A 9,509-nucleotide genomic window follows, 5' to 3' on the forward strand; every position below is an offset into this window, starting at 1 on the left:
AATGAACAACAATCTGGTAAAGATTCAAGTGGTTTATTGTCATATGCACAGTAAGAAACGGGTTTCCCTGCACAATAAAATTCTTACTTTGCTGTCTGCTCCAAATGCCAAGGTTAAGTTAAATACAATACAAATAAAATAAAGATAGGAGTAGGATATTTACAGGAAACTGAAAGTTCACTCATAACAAATAAAAATAGAACTATGCAAAAAAAAGATGTCGTGCAAATTCTAAATGTGCAAGGACAGTAATAATAAACAATAATGAACAATGAGAATTTGCAAGGGTGTGCAAGGTACTGTTTGCCAGTTAAAAAGTCCAGGAGCCAGTCACAGATGATGGGGTGTATGCCAAGGAAAGACAGTTTGAGGGTGATTTTGTGGGGAACGACCGTGTTGAATGCAGAACTGTAGTCGAACTGGTTGTGTGTTTGGTTGATTTGGTTTTAATGCTGTTGAAAAAAAGAAAAAGAAAGGATCTTTAGACACATAGGCCAAAATAAACAAAGTGTCTCCAGCAAAATATAAACAGGAAATATGGTGTGGTATTTCTATATTCTCTCCTTTAGCAAACAATAATTTGAAAGACGACATGATATTCTTTACCCACAATTTTTTTGAATAATAACTATGTAAAAGCAAAACACTGTTTAATACTTTTGAGCATATTCTGATTTAATGGACAAAAACGATAATTATCTTGATCACAACATTTTTTGCACAACGTATAATTTGGTTTGTCCATTAAAATAATATATTAAAATAATTAAATCAATTCCAATTCCCACTAAAACTCTCAGCTCAGTAAATAATGTTGCAACAACATCCTTCAGAAATGAGGCCACTCTGTGTGGAAGGATTATGCTTGGGTGACAAGAACATTTTTCGAGAGATTTTAAATAATTAATATTTTGCAGAATTACAGCACCACACCACTGGGTGAGTTTTTTTAAACTTTTGGGCAAACTATAGGAAGCATTTATGGGGGGGCCGATTCCGGTCTGCTCCCCATTCCCTTCTCTGCTGCTGCGCCGGTCCCAAGCCCGGCTGGATTGAGAGGGTTGCGTCAGGAAGGGCATCCGGCATAAAACATTGCCAAGTTAACCATGCACCATCCATTAAAATTCAATTGGATTTAATTTATAAAAACATGTACTTTCTGATCAAAGTATTGATCGTAATTTAAAAGCATTTAATACATAATTGTAAATTCTTAAAGGAGAAACATCACATTAATGGATTATTAAACTGTCTCAAACAGTTCTCTAAATCTTTATATTAGGGGAAACTCAAGAATGCCCAAACGTGCCCCTTTTTTTTCAAGTTATTTTTGCTTTCATATTTGTTTTCATACCTTTTTCTCATCATTGATTCTGATGTCATTGACACATATGCTGTGATTGTTTGTGAAAAAAAAAAAAAAAATTCAAAACACTTTTTAATATTGTGAAGCCATGTATTGTTGCGTAGTGTTGTAGTTGTTATAAAAAAACATTCTATATTTGCTTCCCTTTTGTTTGAACCTCTATGGTCCTATAATTCCTAAGCAAAGTAAGTAAGACAGAACTGCAGTTAAACTATGTAGTGTGCTGCTAGGAAGTTTGGATCATTTTGTTTTCTTTTGCATACCAGTTTGTTTAAAAAAAAGACTGTATTACTTATAATTTTGTTCTAATAGGTAAAATTTTCAAAAGATCAAAACAATGTTGTTTTGTATTCAGAACTGTGTTTTTTTCTTATATTCTATTTTTATAATTGTTGTTTTTTGTATTGTATTCTACAAATGTTAAAAAAAACATTGATCATCACATAGATTAGTTCTGTTGTTTAAACATAAGAAATTGTAAGACATACAAAGTAAGGCTTTAAACTGTGTCTTCAAAAGTAATCAAAGTGACGTTTTTAGGTAAATCAAGTTCTGTTGTCTAACTCATTTACTATTTCCAGTTCCCGAGCTCTAAATCACTTTGGGAATTAACTCTGTAATAATCAACTGCTCATTGGTTTACTTGCATTGTTTAAGTTCTGGTATTTCTTTGTAATTTACAAAATATATATATTATTAATAAACACTTGCAATATATATAGAAAATGCAGCATTTGAATGTATATATATTTTTTACTGTCAGTTGAGCTACGATGGATTGAAAATGGTCACAATGAAGCTTCCGGTTTCTTTCACGGGCGCGTGACTGAACAATCTGACAATCGCCATTTTGAAGAAACGTAATTGACCAAAAATAAGTATTAGAAAGTAAATATAATTTGTTTTATTAATTTGAATTGGATTGATTGTTGGTTTCTGCACTGGGATAATTAACAATAATGTACTTCAAGGCACCATATTTGTAGAACTTCACAGTCACAGTTTTCGTTGTTCCTACGCCCTTGAACAGAGTAGGTAAACCGCCATTTTGTTTCACCGAAACTCAAAAACTACTGGTCGTGACGTCAAAAACGTCATAGGGTATATATACTAAGTCCCTCCTCTAAGCGCTCATTCCTGGATTTGGTCAAAGGTAAGTGAAGTCAATTGAACTGTTGTCCGCCTTTTAGTGGGAAATATGGCTAAAAAATAAAAGAGAATAAAAAGCTCTTTAGTTCTTTAAATGGACCAAAACACACCGCAGATGGCTGTAAGTAAATGTGTGTCTTGTGTGTTTCCGCAGGTATAAATTTGCTTTGACGAAGACTGAGCCGTCGAGGACCTTGAAGAACTCTCTTCAGTTTGATGTTTTTTCTTCAAGTAATGGACATTTGATTACTATTTTTGCCTCCAGCTTCTTTCCGAAGGAAAGGCTAGCATTTAGCTATCAAAGCCCCACCCATAAGTATTTAAGTTGATATTAAAACCATGAACTTTTACGACATTATATTGAAAAAAGAACTATAAGTGCCTGATTAGCACACCATAGTTTTCCCGAGACGCCGAGGACCTTTAGAATCAATAGTAAGTTGCTTTTGAAGTTCAATTTAATGACAATTGTCGTAGAAAATAGGCCAGCTGTATTAGTATGAGCTCACACGGCGGAGCGGGCGGACGCTCCGCTCCCCTGTGTGAGACTGGATGGGCGAAATGCTCAATAAAAGATTTGGTAGCATTACAATAAGCAATCTGTTCATAAAGATTGCCCCCAGGCATTCAGAGAGACAGTGAACATGATGAAGCCGGACTTTTTTTGCCTTGCCTTTGTTTTGTAGAGGCTGCTCCACGGAACGAACACCCCACCGCAATCTGCAAATAAAGATTGCGTCAGTTTGAGGATTGTGGATGTATTCTGTCCAGCATTGTGTTGTTTGAAAACCCGGTGTCTGTAGCGCAGCAGCGGTTTAGCACCATGAACCCAAGGCAATCTGCGGATAAAGATTGCAAGATGAACGGCGGAGCGATGGCACGCGATGAGGATTGGCCGTCGGGACTGCTCTGGGGCTTCTTACTTTGGAGGGTTTTTATTGTATTTTTCTTTTACGTTTTTTCCGCGCGAGGACTGACCGGTCTGAGCCGCGTAGGCGCGTTGCTCACGAGGCGTCGAGTTTTGCCTCAGCCATCTGTGGAGAGGTGATGGGGGAGGGGAGGGCTCTGTTAGCAGCTCAGAGGTGGGCGGGGCCTTGGTGTAGACGTGTCAGTGAGGGGCTGGCCCTGCGTCAACAGTGCTGATGGGACTGATACAGCGCACTGGCGATCGGCCTGCTGCTGTGTATCCATGACAACAGCGCCGACCGGATGTATCAACCACTGTGAGACCGTTCACGCCACGATCTGGCCCTCGTGCAAACCGAAACCCAATTTTTAAGCAACGGTTGTGACTGTACTGACACACGTTTGTGTAATAGTTGTGACATTTCCAGGTTTTATTTGCAGTGTTGTGAAGGCTGTATAAACAAAGTTCCCTTTAGCAGGGTAAGATCTGACTTCTCACCTCTACTGTTTTCAGGGAGCTGGTCTCCAGCAGATGAACATTACAACCACAGACACAAATGCATGCTGATGAAGCTGTCCAAAGCCATCCTTTACTGGGGACATTCAAGCTGAATGGCTTATAAGAACTGGATGTTTGAAGTAAATCCCAAAAACAAAAAAAGAAACACGATCTAATTTGTTTATAAGCATAAAATGTGTTTTTGGGCTTCATTTTTAACATGTACATATGTCAATAACAGTAGTGCTGATTGTGTGTTGGTGCAGGTGTTACAGTGTCCTGTAGGGGGCAGTAACAGCTCAGTATAGGAATGACAGTACACACATCACACACAAAGTCCCTGCTCCAGTTTTATCAGCTGCCATGTGGTGGTTCTGTTCATCTTTGGGTCCAACCCTGTGACTCGGGCCAGTGTTGCTGAAGGTGTAAACCATGACTGACTGTCCCGCCATCACCCACGTTTGAATTCATGATCTTTATTGATTCAAGAGTTGATGTACACACACAGGTTTTCCATAATTCTTATTCTAATGATTTAATTTCACTCAGATTTAAACTATGAATAATAAACATCATTGGATGGATGTGTTGATTTTTGTTTAGTTTATTTGTGTTGGGTTTGTGTGACAGAAAGACAGGCTTGAATTGTGTCTGGTGTATCTTCATGATGGCTTGTTTTTACTTTGCACTCGTATCCTGACTGACAGGACTCGTTTGTGGTAAAAAATCCTGGAAGTCATAGTCGCACAAGTCATAGTAAACCCTCTGAGGGCGGGTATGAGAAGAGCAGACTGGTTTCCTGTCAGACTCGCTTGTCTAGATGTTTCCATCGTAGGGGGAACAAGGAAGTGTCCACAGTCCTTCCATTCAGGGTGGAGTTGATTTGGGGCCTTTGTTTGGCCGTTAGTTGGGCAAAAGTCACATAAAGGATGCTCTGTGGTGCGCCGTGTCTTGTCGACGCCTGTATTCATTGCATGAAGTGTGTGTTTCAGAAATGGCGGGGGGACCGGTGGACCCCAGGGACATTCTGAAAGGAGTCGAGTCTCTGATGGGAAAGGATGGGGAGCTTCGCAGTCTGGAAGGGGTCCCCAAAGTGTTCAGGTGAGGTGGTGATACTCCAGCCCCTGTCTCTGAAGCTGTCTTTGATAGAAACCTAACAGAAAACCTCTGCCTTGCAGCCTGATGAAAGCCTCCACAAAGATGGTCAGTCGATGCATGTACCTCAACATACTGCTGCAGACAAAGTCACATGACATTCTCAACAGGTACGCGGCCGTTTTTCCTTGGGTTAACTTCAAACGTGCAGTCAGTTTTGCGTGACTTGCAGCCTTTCCGCAGGTTCATCAGAGTCGGTGGCTACAGGCTGCTCAACTCCTGGCTCACGTACTCTAAAACCACCAACAACACCCCGCTGCTGCAGCTCATCCTGCTCACGTTGCAGAAGCTGCCTCTCAAAGTGGACCACCTCAAGCAGGTACCACTCGTCTCCCAGCGCCTGTCTGTGCTCAGTTCCAAACGTTGCATCCGAACTCACAGATTTGTCTAATTTCCAGAACAACACAGCCAAGCTGGTGAAGCAGCTGAGCAAAAGTGCTGACACTGACGGTGGGTTTGTGCTCCTTCAGGTGTTGTAGCTCCTCTGTGGAGCTGCTGTACACTGACAGTGCTAATTATAATGTATCTGGTTGCAGAGTTGAGAAAGCTGGCCAGCGTTCTCGTCGATGGCTGGATGGCCACCATTCGCTCCCAGAGTATGTCTGGCTCTGCTGGCTCTCCAGCAGGTAAGCACCCATACGTCACATAACCCCAGCTTCGACAATCACCCAGCCGATACTAACGTGCTTTCTGTTACTTCCAGGCAAAAAGAAAAAGAAGGAGGAGACCAAAGCGCCGGTCAGGGAGGCCAAAGAGAAAAGTGAAGAAGAGAAGAAGAAGGAAAAACCCAAAGCTCACGCACCCAGCCATGCAAAGATTCGCTCTATAGGTACGTTGATCGCTGATCCACATGATGCTGTCTTTAGTTTTTCAACCAAATAACCTCTGACGTACTGTTGGGTTGTGTAGGACTGGAGATGGAGGCCCCCAACCCAGCTCCATCCAAGAAGACGCCTTCAGCCCCCGAGCTGGGAGCCAAATACAACATCAAGCCACCACTCCTCAAGAGGCCAAGGTAACACTCTCCACTTGAACAGTTGCCCTAATGTTTTCAGCACAGCACCATCTGGTGGCGTGTTTAGGAAGTTCTCTCAACAGCAGACCAACTCACTTCCTCCTTTCTTTCTCCTCCAGCACTGCTGGTCCCTTCGACGCGCCACCTCTCGAGAAAAAGTACAAACCTCTAAACATGCCGTCAAACTCAGCCAAAGAGATCAAAGTAAAGATTATTCCCGCTCAGCGTAAGTAAACAAAGACAAATGATAAGTAGGATCAGAGAAGGCAGAAGTCACACACTCATTGTTTGTTCCCTGCATCCCAGTTTAAAAGATTTTGACCCAAAAAGGTGTAAATTCCAGTGTTTGTTGAGTTTATTCAGATCAACTAGATCCGTACCAAATGAATATTACTCATGATTTTAAAACTGTGATATGATGAAGCAGCTCTGTTAGAGATATCCTTTCTTTGTGCACTGCAGCTATGGAGGCCACAGGCTTCCTCGATGCCCTGAACTCCGCCCCCGTGCCTGGGATTAAAATCAAAAAGAAGAAACCTGGTGCTTCAGGCGCTGCAAACAGCAAGGCTGTGTCTCCAACGTCCAACAAGGTACAGAGCTCAGTTCCATAGGCGGCTGTGGTGGACCTGAAGGAGTTTTGTTCTTTCTCTAGATTGTTGAACTAATTGTTTTCTTGTTCTTTACTCATCAGGTGAGCCCCTTTGACAGCAAACCCACTGCATACCCTTCGTCCTCAAATAAGTCGCCATCTCCAGAAGCGGCCACCTCCTCCGCTCCTGGAGATGAGACACAGGAGCCGGAGCAGCCCGGAACGCCAGTCCCCGCCGACGATCCAGAGGCTACTGACAATGGTGAGGCTTGTTCTGTAAGAACATCGGTCTTTACAGAACTTTCTGATGTCGTTGTGGATCACGCGTGCTCTCAGCCTCACGTTTGCACATGACCTCCCATTTGCAGGTGAGAAACCTAACGCCCTGGCAGAACCACGAGCAGAAGATGAAGGCCTGACTAAGAAGGGCAAGAAGAAGAAAACTGTGCACTGGGCAGAAGAGGAGCAGCTCAAACACTATTTCTACTTTGACTTGGATGAAACGGAGAGAGGTGAGGTTTATGGTCATGAAAATGCCGTTGCTGACCTGATCTGTGGTTCGATTCGCTCATGGTGTCCTCGTGTCTGCTTCACAGTCAATGTCAACAAGATCAAGGACTTCGGAGAAGCTGCCAAACGGGAACTGATGATGGACAGACATACGTTTGAGATGGCTCGACGGCTATCCCATGATGCCATGGAAGAAAGAGTGCCCTGGACGTCGCCAAGGCCGCTGATGTTGCCCGGCAGCCTAGTGGCCCCTGGGGCTAACAGCACAGAGAAACTTACCCAGAGAGACCGGGAAATGGGTATCCTGCAGGAGATCTTCCTCAGCAAAGAAAGGTTTGGCTCATTTTTATCCTCCAAGAAACAGCAGCAGCTGAACAGTTCTACATAAATCTTTTCTCCGTTCTGCTTCCCAGTGTGCCTGACAGTCCACATGAACCAGATCCAGAACCGTACGAACCCATGCCGCCGCGTCTCATCCCCCTGGATGAGGTGAGCATAGAGTTTCTGCTGAGACCTTCCCTTCGCCCGTCCTTCCTTCCTTTACTCTAATCTTGTCAATCTGGTGTTCCAGCAGGACTCTTCTATGCTTGATGACACCTACGCTGAGCCCATGGACACCACCCCACAGCAGGCCTCCGCCTTGTCCCAGAACGACAACACCAAACTGCCTCCCGTCATCGCCAAGCTCATGGTCAAAATGAGCGGCCTTTCACAGAGCCCGCCGACCAGCAGCACGCCCAGCAATGTCGCCACCCCGGCTGTGAACGTGCAGGAGCTGCTCTCTTCCATCATGGTACGAGTGATGACAGACTCACAATAAGTGTGTGTTCAGGGGTGTGTATAGTGTGCGTGTGGCGCCGTCAGGCTAACTGGTCGTGTGTTGGCAGGGAGCCACAGGGAGCCAATCCACAGAGGAGCTGATAAAGCAGCCTGACTTCTCTGACAAGATCAAGCAGCTGCTGGGTTCTCTGCAGCAAAGCCAGAACCAGAACCAAGGCCAGACCGGACCGCCTCCAGGTAAACCCCCCATGCCTCTTTCTCATCATGTTTGGGGTTTTTGTGTTTCCTCCGTTGTGCAGCCGTTTCATCGTGTGTTTTTACTGTGCAGTCCACCAGGGTCTGCTGGGCCACGGGCCGGGAATGAACAACATGAACAACATGCACAACATGCACATGCAGATGCCCATGAACGGCGGTTACCCGCCCAACGGCGCCCCAGGCGGCCCCCGCTTTAACCACCCCCCACCCCCACACGCCCACGGACCACCTTTTAACGCGGGCGGAGGCCCACGCATGATGGGCCCGCCTCCGGGTCAGGGCAGAGGCGGCGGCGACAACAACTACTGGGGAGAGGAGTCGATGAGGGGAGGGCCCCACAGAGGGGGGCACTTCCACAGGGGAGGCCGGGGTCGAGGAGGAGAGCCAGGCTTCAGGGGCCGAGGGCGAGGAGGCCCCCGGGGGGGACATGGTAACATGAACGGTAGGTGGATTTCTTGACTGTCAGCTGTGGTTCCTGACACCTGCAGGGGGGGCTAACCGGTCTGTGTTTTGGTTTGACAGACATGTCCAAGAGGGCCGTGTGTCGCCATTTTATGATGAAGGGCAGCTGCAGGTACGAGGGCAACTGTGCTTTCTACCACCCGGGTGTAAACGGACCCCCCCTACCCCCCAACCACCCTGCAAACCAACACAACCAGCACCCACAACACGGCCACTAGGTGGCTCTGGAGCCCACACTTACTTCAAAGCGGTGAACTTTGTGCTATGATTGTGGGAAATCAGGAGGGAACAGAAGTTTCGCACAGAGGCAGCTGAAGCTGTGAAGGTCACGAGACTCCAGTGGTTTATGGTCACTTTTAGAGGTGGGACTGAAACAAACGGCCTCAGGTGACACCTTCAACGGGAACTGTCTCTGCAGCCCGGTAGCTCTAACGCTGCAGGTTCAGTGCCGACCTCCATGGAGCCTCCAACACTTTTTGTGTGCGCACAAAACCAAGACTTAAGCAGCAGACCTGCTGCAGGATGTGTGTTTCTATTACAACCATGTTCCCACACACTGTCTGTTTCCTGAGCAGCTGGCGTTTGTCTGACAGTGTTGCATTCACTGGATCAAGTGTTTTCTGTGAAAACAGCCATTTTGTCCCGTTTCTTCCGCAGGACTCAAGTGTTTCTTTTTTCTTTTTTTTTTTGATACAGCCACTAATTTCAAAAGCTCAGTTTTTTGTCAGATTAAACTGTTTGAATAGAGAAGACATTCATATGTGCTCATTTCAGTTGTTTTGTACTCAAAAGTATTAAATAAATGTCTAAACATATGGAA

The 9,509-nt window shown here is 45.0% G+C and overlaps 1 protein-coding gene across 10 annotated transcripts; it reads left to right on the forward strand.

Annotated features, from left to right (window-relative positions):
* The first annotated feature begins 2,446 nt into the window (after nucleotides 1-2,446).
* Nucleotides 2,447-9,509, forward strand: ppp1r10 (protein phosphatase 1, regulatory subunit 10). 10 transcript variants are annotated; one of them, XM_011481165.4, is made up of 19 exons: nucleotides 2,447-2,519; nucleotides 2,670-2,950; nucleotides 4,901-5,021; nucleotides 5,099-5,185; nucleotides 5,259-5,394; nucleotides 5,474-5,525; nucleotides 5,612-5,701; nucleotides 5,779-5,904; nucleotides 5,985-6,090; nucleotides 6,210-6,316; nucleotides 6,553-6,680; nucleotides 6,782-6,941; nucleotides 7,048-7,191; nucleotides 7,276-7,522; nucleotides 7,603-7,678; nucleotides 7,761-7,982; nucleotides 8,077-8,206; nucleotides 8,298-8,669; nucleotides 8,750-9,509. In XM_011481165.4, coding segments are annotated over exons 2-19 (2,463 nt in total). In that variant the 5' UTR covers nucleotides 2,447-2,519; nucleotides 2,670-2,949; the 3' UTR covers nucleotides 8,908-9,509. The 10 variants fall into 10 exon arrangements, with proteins under 10 accessions (XP_011479467.1, XP_011479468.1, XP_078810824.1 ...); XM_011481166.4 differs by having other exon boundaries at nucleotides 7,764-7,982; XM_078954698.1 differs by having other exon boundaries at nucleotides 4,913-5,021; nucleotides 7,764-7,982.

The sequence above is a fragment of the Oryzias latipes genome, chromosome 11, assembly GCF_053564925.1.
Source record: "Oryzias latipes strain Hd-rR chromosome 11, Olatipes_Hd-rR_3.1".
Taxonomy (NCBI): Eukaryota; Metazoa; Chordata; class Actinopteri; order Beloniformes; family Adrianichthyidae; genus Oryzias; species Oryzias latipes.

What these genes read in the sequence shown, in the direction of transcription:
- ppp1r10 (XM_011481165.4), top strand. An exon ending in CCACTCCTCAAGAGGCCAAG is followed by an intron (nt 6,091 to 6,209) that starts GTAACACTCTCC and finishes TTTCTCCTCCAG; the next exon opens with CACTGCTGGTCCCTTCGACG. An exon ending in GTCTCATCCCCCTGGATGAG is followed by an intron (nt 7,679 to 7,760) that starts GTGAGCATAGAG and finishes CTGGTGTTCCAG; the next exon opens with CAGGACTCTTCTATGCTTGA.